The sequence below is a fragment of the Centropristis striata genome, chromosome 8 (assembly GCF_030273125.1).
Source record: "Centropristis striata isolate RG_2023a ecotype Rhode Island chromosome 8, C.striata_1.0, whole genome shotgun sequence".
NCBI classification, from domain to species: domain Eukaryota; kingdom Metazoa; phylum Chordata; class Actinopteri; order Perciformes; family Serranidae; genus Centropristis; species Centropristis striata.
The window spans coordinates 28,220,364-28,233,802 of record NC_081524.1 but is presented as its reverse complement, the minus strand read 5'-3'; the positions used below and the strand labels follow the sequence as shown (position 1 = coordinate 28,233,802).

Here is a 13,439-nt window from a genome sequence, read left to right as displayed (position 1 = left end):
TCATGTCTCCAAAAGAAGGTATCAGCCTTGGCTATATGGTATATGAGAGGTGTCAGAGGAGGCATGTGAGCTGAACACGCTTCTCTACTATGGTCTGGAGCCCTAGTTGCTATCCAAACACAAATAAACAGAGGAGGAACATTGGAGTTAATGATAGAGGAGGGGGGTGGAGGCGTGTCGGAGGGCGGGCTGAGCGCTCCGGAGCCCCGGAGCCCTGAAAAGTAGGACCGGTGCGCATTACGCACACTTCCAGCCCCAGCTCCGGACGGGACTCCCACGCAGCTGCCGTGTCTCCTCCAAACTTCTTCGCCTCTTTCCACAACTTTTTCACAACTTTGTCAGAGCTCTGCAAAAAGTCCGAGACATCACAGCTGACTGCATGGCTACATGAAAGTTTCATGGACTTGGAACTTGGAAAACTTTTAGCGGCGCTTTATTGGAGCTCGTCGCCTCTCTAGTTACTGTGGATTACTGACATAACGCAGGACCTTTGGCAGCTATTTATTGGGGTAAGATTCTGTCTGGCATGGTATAATGTCAGTCTTCTGCAGGAAGGGAACTAACACCACTTCACTAACATGTTAAGTTTTTATGAAAAGAAAATATTTGACTTTTACTGTTTGAGCTAAAGAGATCAAACTGTTAGTGAAAGGCGCAACTTCCCATGAAAACTTACATTTCATGTTGTTTCTAGAGGTGATTATTGCTTCGTGATGATCATCAGCTTGAGGTCATAGTTCACACACGTTTTGACATCACTGGTCACTGGTCATAGCCGAAACAAGCTGCGGCGTTTGTAAAGACTTGTCACAACTTATAGAAAGTTAAAACCTTCTGAGAAAAAGGAAACTGACAAGAACACGACAAGGCTGCTGTCAAAGTGTAAATGAAGTCCAAAGGTTATTGAGAGTCAAACAGGTTGACCAAAGTTGTGCATATGGCCATAGAACAACAAGTGCCTGCATGGTGACTTGTGTTGCACCTGTGCAAACTTAAATTTAACCCTATCCAGGCTGTGTCAAAGCCAAGCAGGAAGATCTGTGAAATAAATGTAACGACCTGACCGAAACAAGCGAGCACGACTTTTACTCTGCAAGCCCTCCTCAAGTGTGAATAATGTCTTAATCTCCAGAAAGTTTCAGCCTCGGCAGGCTTGTGACATATTATGATAAAGTATGACTTGGTCTGAGCTATCAAAAACATCTCATAATCCATATTTTTTATATTTTATTTTTTCATTCTTGTTCAGATCTAAAGGTCAGCTCGCCGTCGCACCGCTGGCTCACTGCCAGTGTTGAACTTACACGGGTTTCTTTCTGTGGGAAACATAAGCTGTCATCCCCACAAACACTGATCCAGGCCTCCAAATGTTCCTGCACTCAGTTCACCTTATTTGTTGTGGAGATAGGTAGCTCCTGCTCTAACTCAAAGTTAAATTAATTAACTTAAAGTTAATTAAAATGTCCAGAGGTTATTTGCTTACATGTTCCCTTGCCCAAGGGAAACACGCCTTATTCAAAAACATTAAAATAAAATATATCTAAAAATTAAATATTAGGGCTGTGACATTAACTGGCTGCCATGAAAATAAAAAGCACATGCATTTCCAGCAGAGATTAAAGCAACTTTCTTGTGGGTAATAATAGGCAGCATTTCTGTGTTTTTTTCTCTGACTCATGCACATATTTGATCTCTGCTTGCAAAAAAATAAAATTAAAACAGCTACAATTGTACACAGAGAGCACTTGTTTTGCATTGTGAAACACCAACTACAAGCGTCAAAAACAACAATATGTCTTCTCTAATTACCTCGTATGAGATTTAGTGCTTTATTCGCACTGATCTGGATATGTAATTTACAGTGTTAATCGGTGCCATATGAGCCTTTCACACCCATTTAATTTAATTACAGTTTCGATGACTGATTTGTTTTATAAAATTGCTTTGTAGCGCATCTCTGTTTTTGAGGGACAAACTTTTGCTTTTGCTAATGCGTAAAATACATGTTTATGTTCTCTCTGTGGCTTTGCTTATGACAAACAGGATTTTACTGGAAATACTGCTGCATCTATTTATTTAACCAGTCAGCTCAATCGCTTTGTGCAAGTTATTAAAGTTAGTCATTAATGTGCGCCCTAATCTGAGCACAAATTACCCACTTTAGATTTCTGAGGGAAAATAATTCATTTTTTATTTTTTATTAAATAAATTCTATCATGTTAGAATATAATAAAACGTGTATACAAATATTCTAGTGTGTTTCAAGTAAAAAGTGGTCAAACAGGTGTTTTTACTGTAACATGACCATTAAGTTATGATCATAATTGTATTAGAATGTGAGATTTATAACACTCATCGTTTTGTATCCCCCCCAGGGTTATCACCGTGTCTTGTGCAGAGGTCTGAGCCGAGATGGGGAGCAAAGCCCTGCACGCTCCGATCCCCCTGCACCCGGCCCTACAGCTCACAAACTACTCCTTCCTGCAGGCCGTCAACACTTTCCCCGCTGACCAGCTGCAGGGACTGTACGGCCTCAGCGCGGTGCAAACCATGCACATGAACCACTGGACTCTTGGTTACCCACACATCCAAGGACTGAGGTCGACGATCACAGAGATGGGTCTAGTAGACCCCAGGATCTCCTTCCCGGCGTTACCCTTCACAGCCGCAGCGCAGCTCTTCCATCCAAAACAAGCCGCCGGTGCGCACGGCATCCCCTCGCTGCACAAGGACAGGCCGAGGTTTGACTTCGCCAACCTGGCCCTTGCTGCCACTCAGGAGGACCCGCCGAAAGCTGCGGATCTGGCGAAGCTGGCATCGGGACTAGGGGGAACCATCTCCGAGCTGAGCAAGCTGTCCCCGGACAGAAAGCCCACCCGGGGCAGGCTCCCATCCAAGACTAAAAAGGAATTTATTTGCAAGTTCTGCGGCAGGCATTTCACCAAGTCCTACAACCTCCTCATTCACGAGAGGACCCACACAGACGAACGGCCCTATACCTGTGATATTTGCCACAAAGCCTTTAGAAGGCAAGACCATCTCAGAGACCACAGGTAAGAAAGACTCTTACCATACTTTGCAAATTACGCACGGGGTTAGGAGGGGGTCTCACATCCTCAGCAGTATCCCTGATATTACGCGTGATATAAATAAAAATATGTGTATTTATTAAAGTAACCTATTCAGGACTTGCAATCAGAAATATATTTTTAATGTTGCTACAACATACAGGCTGTTCCCAGTGTTTTCTCCATGAGGGCGCTAAAGCACTTTACGCATTAAGTTGGACGCTCACGAGTTGCACAGTAGAGGTTTTTCGCCCTGTGACTCTGGGGTTTGTAACAGCTACAAGCGAATCCATGCATGAGCAGACGTTTGATTAAGTGTTATTTCTGTTTTACAGATACATCCACTCCAAGGAAAAACCATTCAAATGTCAAGAATGTGGGAAGGGATTCTGTCAGTCTCGAACTCTAGCCGTCCATAAAACCTTACATATGCAGGTAAGCTGGAAATATTAACAGTCACCATGATTTTATGAGATTCGTTATGATCATAATTCACCTGTAATGCACTGTCTGCTGCATGCATGGGGCTCTCAGTCAAACAAATGGCCAATTTACCAAATTAAAACAAAATGTGAGTGAGAGATGCGCATTCAATTGATGTGAAAATTTGTGTAAATCCTTGAATTACAACTGACACAGTAGTGGATTTATCTAGATGAATGAAAGCTATAATTTATATACAATTAAAGGGAATAATCCTTTGCTTGCTTTAAATCTAAACAGGAGTCTCCCCACAAATGCCCCACATGCGGAAGAACCTTTAATCAAAGAAGTAACCTGAAAACTCACCTTCTCACCCATACAGACATCAAGCCCTACAGCTGTGGCCGCTGCGGAAAGGTGTTTCGGCGCAACTGTGACTTGCGACGGCACAGTTTGACGCACAGCCCACATCAGGACTACTAGCCTGGACAGACTAACAAAATAACAATGGACAAAAACGCAGGAACACGAGTCAGCGACTGTTATTTGTTCAAAGACAATCTCCAAACCAGGACACGTTTACTGACGCACATTATAGAGTGGGATTTGGTTGCATCTCAAGTGGGACAACAGCGGAGCCGTGGCCATGTCCAGCGTTCATACCACCTGTAAATATCAAGACCATGTACATAATGTTATTTTTTATTTTCCTTTCTGACCTTGAAATGATAAAGTTGTCAAAAACAGTCATAAGTTTAAAGTATGTTAAATTGTATTTTAGAAATAAATACTTCCATGATACATGTGCATTTTCTCTGTCTTTATTTCATGATCCCCCATGCCAGATACAAAGCAATATTTACCACGGCCATCAAATTAATAGTCTATATGTTTACAGCCAGCAGGCAGTCAGAGCTTAGTGGCCTTTTTATAGATATCACTTAGTAGATATCGGTCTGTCAGACAGGAAAGCCATTCAAATGCACAATCATCTGCTTCTTTTTGACTGACAGTTGATTTTGTAAAACAAACAACCTCTTTTTTTTTTTTTTTATAAAATGGTAAATACACAATTATTTTTACAAAGAAGTGTCTAGCCACCTACATGTCAGGTCTCAGAATTATTGAGCTGAATTATTCAGTATTATATTCATTATTTATAGTCAACAGAGGCTGATTAGTATTATCTATTAGGCTCATTAGCAGCCATATCATGTCTTTATCTACATCACCTCTGATATCATGACTAAACTGCGAAGCGGCAAAGAGAGTCAGCAGCACAAAGAAAGCAATATTACCCAAGGACATGAGACGCGGCTGATACGGTCAACATAGTATTAATATTATTATTCGTTTCTAGGAGGGAATGATCAAGGTTGATTAATTCATCACTTACTCTACAAAATAAATAAATAAATAATAATGAAACCAATTTTTGGGGAGTTATTTTTAAAAGCTTTTTAACATCTCAAACTTGCATTAACGTGCCACCAGTTTTTATTGAGCATATTCACAATTTATCAGTTCCACTTAACTGTGAATACGTATAAGCCTACAATTCCATTGTGCAAATTGAAATGTGGGCCTACTTGAGCTACAGTTTGATCATTGTTTAAATGTATAATTATTGTTCAGAATATCATAAGAAGCAGGTTCACGGGGACGCCATGCTTAAACACCATGTCAGATAGGTTTGTGTAAATGCATGCAAAAAAATCAAGGTTTGGATTTCATCCAAATAACCTTTGATCATCGGCCACTGTTCGGATCAAAATGCGCTTGAATATTAACCATCAGAGTTATGCCCTGTGGCAGGATAAGACGATATATAATATAACATTTTTATAATTCGGTGAATACAAAGAAAGCCTCCTATCTCTGCCTCTCTGTGTTACTTGGCCTTCAGGTCTGTCATCAGTCATTATTAGTTGCTGAAGACTCGTACAAAAAACAGATTTTCACCTGACAGTGCAATTAATTGCTTGAAAAAATAACATTTATATTTAATGGGCTCGAAAACAGGATGTGGAACAAGTGGTTACAGTAACAACAGATGATTTAAACGGCGCTCGTTGCTGCTGAAAGGCCATTAACTAAGGCCCAGTTTATTACGCACTCTGGACTTTTCCTCATTATTTTCTTAATGGAAAAGCAACATCTCAAGCATTTACATAACAATAACTGAGCTTCTTAATCATCATGCTTAGGGAAAAAATCATGCTTAATCACCAAAAATGAAAACCTGCAATCGATGTAAATATGAAAAGAAATGTAAACGTAATAATAATAATAATAATAGTAATAATGATTATAGTAATAACAATAATAATAAAAAGGTAAAACATGAGCATTTTTCTTTAATTTGCAAATCATTATTTTGGAAAATGAATGATAAAATGAACGTGTAACCTATTATCTTGTGATTAAATAATTTGATATTTGTATAATGCAGTTTAATCAATTTTATTCAAAGTCAATAAACGAAAGAGTTTGAAGTTTAAATATAAGCTCACAGTGTAATGCTGAATGTGATGTAGCATACATGTGTATATAATAAAGATATTTCATTAAAAAAAAGAAAAAATCCTCCCACAAGTGAACTAACTTTGGTACATTTAAACAAGTACAAGTCTTTTAGCTTTACTGAATTCGTTTTTGTGTGTGCCTATTTCAATTTATTGACACAATGACTGACCAATAGGAAGCCAGAAATTGATGATTGATTTTTAACACAAATGTATCGGCCTTAATGGAAAAAACTGCCCTACAGGGAAAGTTGCACAAATGTTATCTGTTCAAAAGGATCACATTAAGTGGAACAACAACAGAACGAGCTGCTTCTTCATTGTAAGTCCATCCCAAGGTACGGCACAGTTTACGCATAACAGGTTGGGCCAACTGACTATAACCACAGTGACACTATATTGTGTAGCATGTAGGTTGATGAATTAACGGAATGACACTCAGTCTTCGATAGATTACATAATATTAAAATATTTTTTGGTCTCTTTGCAGTACATCACGGGTTGAACTTACTTCAGGATAATGTCAGTCATGGTGGGTGCACGCTTAGGTGTCGCATGCAATGGACAGTCACATGGTGAACTTCATCGCTGACCGTCCTGTGTGGACTGTGTACTCAGGAAGCTTTATCTAAATGGCAGGGGAGAGGCTGCAGTGACAGGCCTCTGAGCCCTGCAGCCTCACTGCACAAGATCTTCATATGACACTCATAACCACAATGCAGCTAATGGCACAATCTGGGAAAACCTTAAAATAAATAATTAAATAAATACATCTCCTTGGAATTAATAGTTTTGTGGAAGAAACCCACACTAATACAGGAATATATAGATTTTAAAACTATATGTAGGCTACAGTAATTTAGATGTATTTGTTTTCTGCATGCAACTTACTTTTAAGCTTTAATTAGGCCTAGTCATTTTAATATTGTCTAGCTATTAAAACAGCTGGCAGCAACTGACAACTGCAGAAACAAACAAGTGTTAAAAGAGACAGATTTGACAATGATAAATAAAAAAAAGCCATTGGCTGCAGATATTGCGGGTGTGTACATTTTTGATTGCAATGTAAAGTGGAACCTGATCCCGTGTTCACTCCGATATTATAGGCTATTTATCTAATAAGCCAGGTTTTTACGATTCCAAGGTTATCCATGGTGCTGAAACAACAAAAGACGATGTAGGACAAACATAATTTAGTTTTGATTGTTATTTACTTACATAATTCACTGCTCATAGAATATGCCACTGTGTTTTAATTTACGCAGGGCTATATTTATTTATTATTCAAATAACAACACATTTGTACATTTAAGTGAACCTCTAGATGCATGTTTATATTATATGACCCTTAATTTCATATTTAGGATTAGATCAGCCCCACTTTATAAGAACCAGACAAGAACTCAGTGTCACCCAAATACAAAGGGTGCAACAGCACCCTTAATCACTTTCAATTTTCTATAGGTGTCCGTTTCAATCTATCTGAAAATAATATGTGTTCTTGATATTAAACCGACGTGAATGTAGGCCATACCCCTTTCTTAAAAAAAAAAAGAATTTAATTATTTAAAGTTAAAGTTTCCTACATATTAACACCATTTAGTGGCAGCCCATTGATAAGTTTAATATCTACTCTCAACGAAGGCGAGCTTCCATGTAAGGACTAGAGGCGTGCGAAAGATGTGACGAATTTTACGTGAAATGATGCCTTCCCATCTTCCTCGTAAATCACAGATAAAAACACAGAGTGGTCGGCGATGTGACTACAAGCCACAAGCCCGCAACGATTGAAAATATTGATCAAAGTTATTTTGACCTAACAGATATGTGCTGCTATTTATTTTGCACCAACTTGCTCTACACCGCCGGGTGTTGCATTGACTGACTGAGGAAGAGAACCATATGCACTACACATTTGTTTGACTTTGTAAAGGATTTCCTTTTTACTGATCTCCGAAGTCATGTCCTCTGAATATCACATTTCAAACAGTCCCGCATTACAACAAATTCTTAGCGTGTCATGTCGCTATATTTTATTTTGGGTTTGTTTGTAGGATATCTGTGTACTGAACTGCGAAGGGAAAATTTCCAATGGACTTAAAGGCAACACCGGACATACGGAAGCCGCGTTAGTGTTTACTGATGACGTTTGTGTTGAAGCCGTGGAGCGATGTGGCTAACGTCAGCTAACAGGATGAATGTGTTGTATTAAACGTCGAATTCAAGACATAGCTACAGGATAAAAGCGGTAGTCAAGTAAGCAGGGCTTTTTCTATCTTCACCCGTGGCTACACGTTATGACCAGCCAAACGAAGTCAGGGTGACTTCTTCTCAGCAGTTAGCTTCTTTGCTCTGCTATGTATAGCTAGAATGACAGGAGAGCATAGCTAACCTCTCTTGCTGACTACTCCGTAGTAAGTTAAACTATCTTTCTACGCAGTATTTTTTTTCTTACTAAGCAGCATTGTATGTATAGTGGCATTGCGATGCATTGATTAATGGAGATTCTCAATACGTTACTGCTGGCGTTTCTCCTCAAAGTTAGTCGAATGCATAACAAGTAAAGTCACATTAGCACGCAGGCTAATTCAGGCACTCGTATATTAAAATTAAGCCACTTCAAAATAGAAACATTGACATTTATTTTTTAAAAAGTGAGTGAAAACCTTGACCTGCGAACTATGCGAGTAGAATTCTCATTCTGTCTCGGTTGAGGGTAAAATAAATATCAGCTCTACACGACCAACTTAATTTGGTAGTTTTAAAATGCACATGTAATAGTTATGACAATTAGGAATAGTAATTAACTTTTTCATTATTTTATTTGTATAGCACCTTTTAAGTGCAGACTTCACAAAGTGCTTCATATTTAGCAAAAAAACAACAGACATGAAAACGCAGAAATATAGTTGAAAATACATAGAGTACAAGATTAAATAAAATATTTTTAAAAAATAAAGAAAGAAAATGAAGGCTAAACAAGTGGGTCTTCAGCTGTTTTTGAAGGGTGTCCACAAAAGGAATTTCACCGTTTGTCTTGAGCATGCAGATAAGAACCATTTAAACAACAGCCATTTTCCAAACAGAGGTTTTGACTTGTCACAGCAGGAAAAGAACAGGTGTTCTTAATATCACTGATTAAGACTCTATTCCAGAGTCCCAATAAGCCTTGCCAGTGAGCCGACATGCACAGAACCGCTGTGTTGGAGCTGGTACATTTGGATGCAGGAGGACTGCAGAAGGGAATGTAGCATCAGTAATGCTACAACGTGTACAAATGTCTACTGTGAAAATGTTTATTCTTTAGTCTAGGCTTCAGAAGCACTAGTATTTAATAAATATAGTAATGAGTTATAATGTGCTGTGTTCCAATACCCATACTTCCATGAGTACACTTAAACGCAGTACACTATCCGCACTTACTAAGTATGCAGATTTCAGCAGGTGAGTGTTCCAAATCATGGTGCACTTACCGGAAATTACGCTCGCGACACGTCACCCGCGAAAAACTTCCCGTTTTGAACGGCGAAAAAATTACCCTTTGTGTTGTTTAATCTTTACTTCTACAATATGGCTCCATTAACGCAGCAAATGTGGAGAATGCACCGGCGTCGTCAGCAACGTAACCTACCGCTCCGCTGTTGTTTCGGCTTCCATTACAAACATTTTTTTCGAGCTGAGCGGCTCTGGCTGGCTCCGCCTCTTCCGCTACGTAGACAAGATGGCGGCCGTTAAGTGCGTATAGTGTACATCGTTCCACCCTCAACGTTTTGACCGTTACGGTGCGTTCAGACCGGACGCGTAGCGAATATTTCGCGCGACAAGATTACATACAAAGTCAATGCAAACACGCGAATAGACGCGAATTTTTGCCGGCGGCGCGAATCGCGGGTTTCGCGCGACACGAATGCCGCGATTGACGCGAATTTCGCGGCGCGAATGAAACAACGCGAATTCGCGTGAGTTCAATAAATTCAACTTTGGCGAAATATTCGCGTGACGCTGTGTCGGGACAGCCTATCAGCGTTGAGATTCTGGACGACAGTGTCCGAGATACATACATGAGAGAGAGGAGAAAAGAGGCAGGAAGGAGGAGTGGGTCGGCAGGAGGGACAGGAAAAAGGTGGAAGTACTCTGCGGTCCTCTCTCCGTGCTGAGTGCGCCTCCGGATGATGTCACTCACCCAGACACGACGGCAGAGCAGGTACAGGGACGCTATGCTTGTAATGTCAGCCATGGTTGATGACAGAATGAAATGGAGGCAATTATTTGGCGCTAAATAGTCTCTTGGGCGAAAATTCGCGTCGCGTTACTCGCGCGAGTGACGCGAATTAAATTAAATTCTCCCGCGTATCAATTCGCGCGAGTAACGCGACGCGAATATTCGCTACGCGTCCGGTCTGAACACACTGTTATGCGTAATGAGGGCAACATCCGGGTCCTTTAGGTACACTTCTTTAAGCCGCGATCAGAATCGGAACACCCTGCATACTCAAACTAAGTATAGTAAGTACGGGAAGTATGGGTATTGGAACACAGCAGGAGATTTAATGCAGGAATTCTGTAATGCACAAAAAAACACAGTGTTAAATGACGTAATAATGTTTTGTTTGATGCATGTTCAGGACAGGGACAAGATGTTGGAGTCCTATGTCACACCACTCCTGATGAGCTATGTGAACAAGTACATCAAGAATCTGAAGCCGTCTGACTTGCAGCTGTCTCTCTGGGGCGGAGATGTAGTGCTCAGTAAACTGGACCTGAAGCTGGATGTGCTGGAACAGGTACTCCATATTGAGTGTGTCCTCACGCTTTCTTAACCTCTTCACAAGTCCAACACAAGACCTATAAGATGCCACAGTAATGTGTTCTTTACCCAGGAAGTAAGTTAGCATTTTAGCACCCAGGGGTCTATCCTCTCAAACTCCATGAGGATTTTGAATGGGTTGCTGTCTAGTTGCCTAAAATAAGCTCTGTGGTTAACTCGAGCTGAAGAGATGTTCGCGTTTTGTTGTATGACATAAAAAACATTAGTAAATATCCCCACTTGTGAATTTTGAAGTTTTTACATGACCGTCTGAAGCATAACGACTGTGACGTTCAAATCACGTGACTGTGGTGTAGTTCACTATAGCATAACAATAGCTTTTTACTTCTGTCCGCTGCATAAACACTTTAAACATCATAAAAGTGGTGAAGTGTGTGAAGATTATCCTGCTGAACAAAACGTGTAAGCATCAGAAACGTGTGTTCCCTTATTTTATTTTCTGCAATGATCTAAAATCCAATGCAAGAATCCCATAGGCGAATTCTCAATAGACCCCATGGAGATGCTGCTTCCGGGCTGATCTACAAAAATGCCTCATTTCGTTTCCTCTCTATTGGGATGACAGACCTTGCATTTGAGCATGTGACCAAAAGGTTGTTGGTTCAATCCGCCGAACCGGCAAGATAAATCTAGGTGGAAAAAGTGAAAAGTGGTGCTTGCTCCTCCCTCATTACCACAACTGAGCAAGGCCCTTAATCCCAACTGCTCCAGTTGAGCTGCTCAATGGCTAGCAGATCAGAGCGTGGTTATTCTCACTAGATTCCAGATGTGAATGTGTTATGCTGCATTCACACCAAATCAGACAATATGAGGATTAGCGGCAGGGTTTTAGTTCTTGTCATAGTTTTTTTCACCAAAAAAACAACTTTGCACCAATGTTGTTTTAAGCCCCCAGTTCTACAGCAGCCAGAGGTAATTATGTTTCCTATCCTCTCTCACCGACTTACTGGTTTCGTGATTGGCCACCACAACGTGATGTTGGGTTGCTGTTCTTCAAAAGTTACGTCTGTTTGATCTTGTCCGTTGCAGGCCGCTGTTTTTTTTGTGACTGGGAATGAATGGGAAGACCAGTGTTTTTACCACACCACATGCTTTAGTGCGAATGCAGCAAATGTTGTTAATGTGATCAGGTTGTTCTGAAAAAGAGAGCATTGCTCTCAGTGACACTCTCCCCTAAATATATAAAGTAGGGCTGTCCTCGAATAAAGATATTCTCAGTTGAAACACTGATTTTGTCGACCAATTGCTGAATTGATTTAATTGACAGACCTATAGAACTGAGTTTCTCATCAAGGAATCATGCAAATGCACCACTTAAAATCTTGTGTTTACCAGAGACGTGGTCTTACATTTACTAGCAAGTAACTAATTCAACAGACTAAAATAAAGGTGGGGAAAAATGTTTTGTTCAGTAATGTTTTGGATGGATTATAGTTTAGCTAGTACTTAGAGCTGCTTGTGGCAGAAATATTTGTGTTATAAGTGTTTTTGTATCCATACACCATCCATCCATATACCGTCAATGGTCCTTAGATTGCTATCTGTATCTCTATGTATTCAAATCAGCTTTCTAATACTAAATGTCTCTTCCCAGCATATATTATTCACATCACTGTCCTACATTTTACTTTTCAATTGTTACCGCACAGGATTAAGGTTGTGTTTGCTCATAGCTCTGTTCATTTTGCAGTTTGTATCTCTTTTATTTGTTGCTTTTGTTCATAAACATCTGTCATCCAGGTGTGTACAAGATACTGTTAAGCTGTTAATGGCTAGGATCTCTTAGCATTTTAAAATGAGTAATGTTTTGGTCTCAACAAAAGAAGCACTTATGCATTAGAACATAAAATAAAGTAAAAAGGTTTTAATGTGTGAGGATGAGCATGTGCCCCACTATTTTTTCCCATTCAGTCAACATCTCAGCTATGCATGTACATACAGTAGTCATGGTCTATTGCCTTGACTAGAAACAGAAAAAAGCAGCAATGCTTATTAGCCAGGCACAGTATCTTAACTGTCATTTTGTTATATTGGAGGAGTTACTTAAATTTACTCAGATTTTTTCTCAGCAGTGTTATTTTGACACAGTGTTCTCTTTTACACTTGTAATGTCTGGATTAGATCAATCTGCCTCAAGTTAAAAGAATTTTCTTTTCTCTTGAGTGGGTTCTGACTGCTTCTGAAGAGCAGACCAAAACACTACCTAACCCAACAGAGATTTTGATGAAAGTTCTTATTGGAAACAGCTTTAAGCCAACCGACAGTGGGAATTGTGTTAGGATCTTGATGTGTAACGCCATGTCAAAACCTTGGCAATCATCCTCCCTTTTCCTTTGTTTTATTGCCTTTCATTTGGACAGGACAGTACCGCTTTTGAAATGTGCAATTAGAAATCATCTTCTTGATTTAAAGAGTAATTTTTAGTGGAACATTGTGGGGGTTATCAAGAAGATATGACAGCTTTTCCTCAGAAACATGTTTGCTTATTCGTTTTTTGGCTTACATTTACAGTGGAGGCATGTAAAGCTTGTGCGTAGGCAGTCTGGTTTCATGGGACTTGTTCTCACACAGAGTAGTTCAAGATGCAGAACAGTG

At 39.9% G+C, this 13,439-nt stretch overlaps 2 protein-coding genes across 3 annotated transcripts in view; both read left to right on the top strand.

Annotated features, from left to right (window-relative positions):
* The first annotated feature begins 259 nt into the window (after positions 1-259).
* On the top strand, positions 260-4,266 carry osr2 (odd-skipped related transciption factor 2). Of its 2 annotated transcripts, none has more exons than XM_059339608.1 (4): positions 260-509; positions 2,376-3,053; positions 3,404-3,503; positions 3,874-4,266. In XM_059339608.1, the coding sequence occupies exons 2-4, from the start codon at positions 2,413-2,415 to the stop codon at positions 3,946-3,948; spliced, it is 816 nt and encodes a 271-aa protein (XP_059195591.1). In that variant the 5' UTR covers positions 260-509; positions 2,376-2,412; the 3' UTR covers positions 3,949-4,266. The 2 variants fall into 2 exon arrangements, with proteins under 2 accessions (XP_059195591.1, XP_059195592.1); XM_059339609.1 differs by having other exon boundaries at positions 3,792-4,266.
* Positions 4,267-8,224: 3,958 nt separating this feature from the next.
* The window catches only part of LOC131976529 (intermembrane lipid transfer protein VPS13B-like), a 353,761-nt gene continuing 348,546 nt past the window's right edge, over positions 8,225-13,439 (top strand). Inside the window, exons 1-2 of the mRNA XM_059339603.1 lie at positions 8,225-8,430; positions 10,642-10,800. Coding sequence (XP_059195586.1) covers positions 10,654-10,800 — 147 coding nt within the window. The 5' untranslated portion in view covers positions 8,225-8,430; positions 10,642-10,653. The remainder of the gene's footprint in view (positions 8,431-10,641; positions 10,801-13,439) is intronic.

Bases quoted from the DNA above. Each gene is read 5' to 3' on its own strand.
- osr2 (XM_059339609.1), top strand. From the start codon at position 2,413: ATGGGGAGCAAAGCCCTGCACGCTCCGATCCCCCTGCACCCGGCCCTA. The intron at 3,054-3,403 runs GTAAGAAAGACT...TCTGTTTTACAG, and splicing joins GACCATCTCAGAGACCACAG to ATACATCCACTCCAAGGAAA. The intron at 3,504-3,791 runs GTAAGCTGGAAA...AAATCTAAACAG, and splicing joins ATAAAACCTTACATATGCAG to GAGTCTCCCCACAAATGCCC.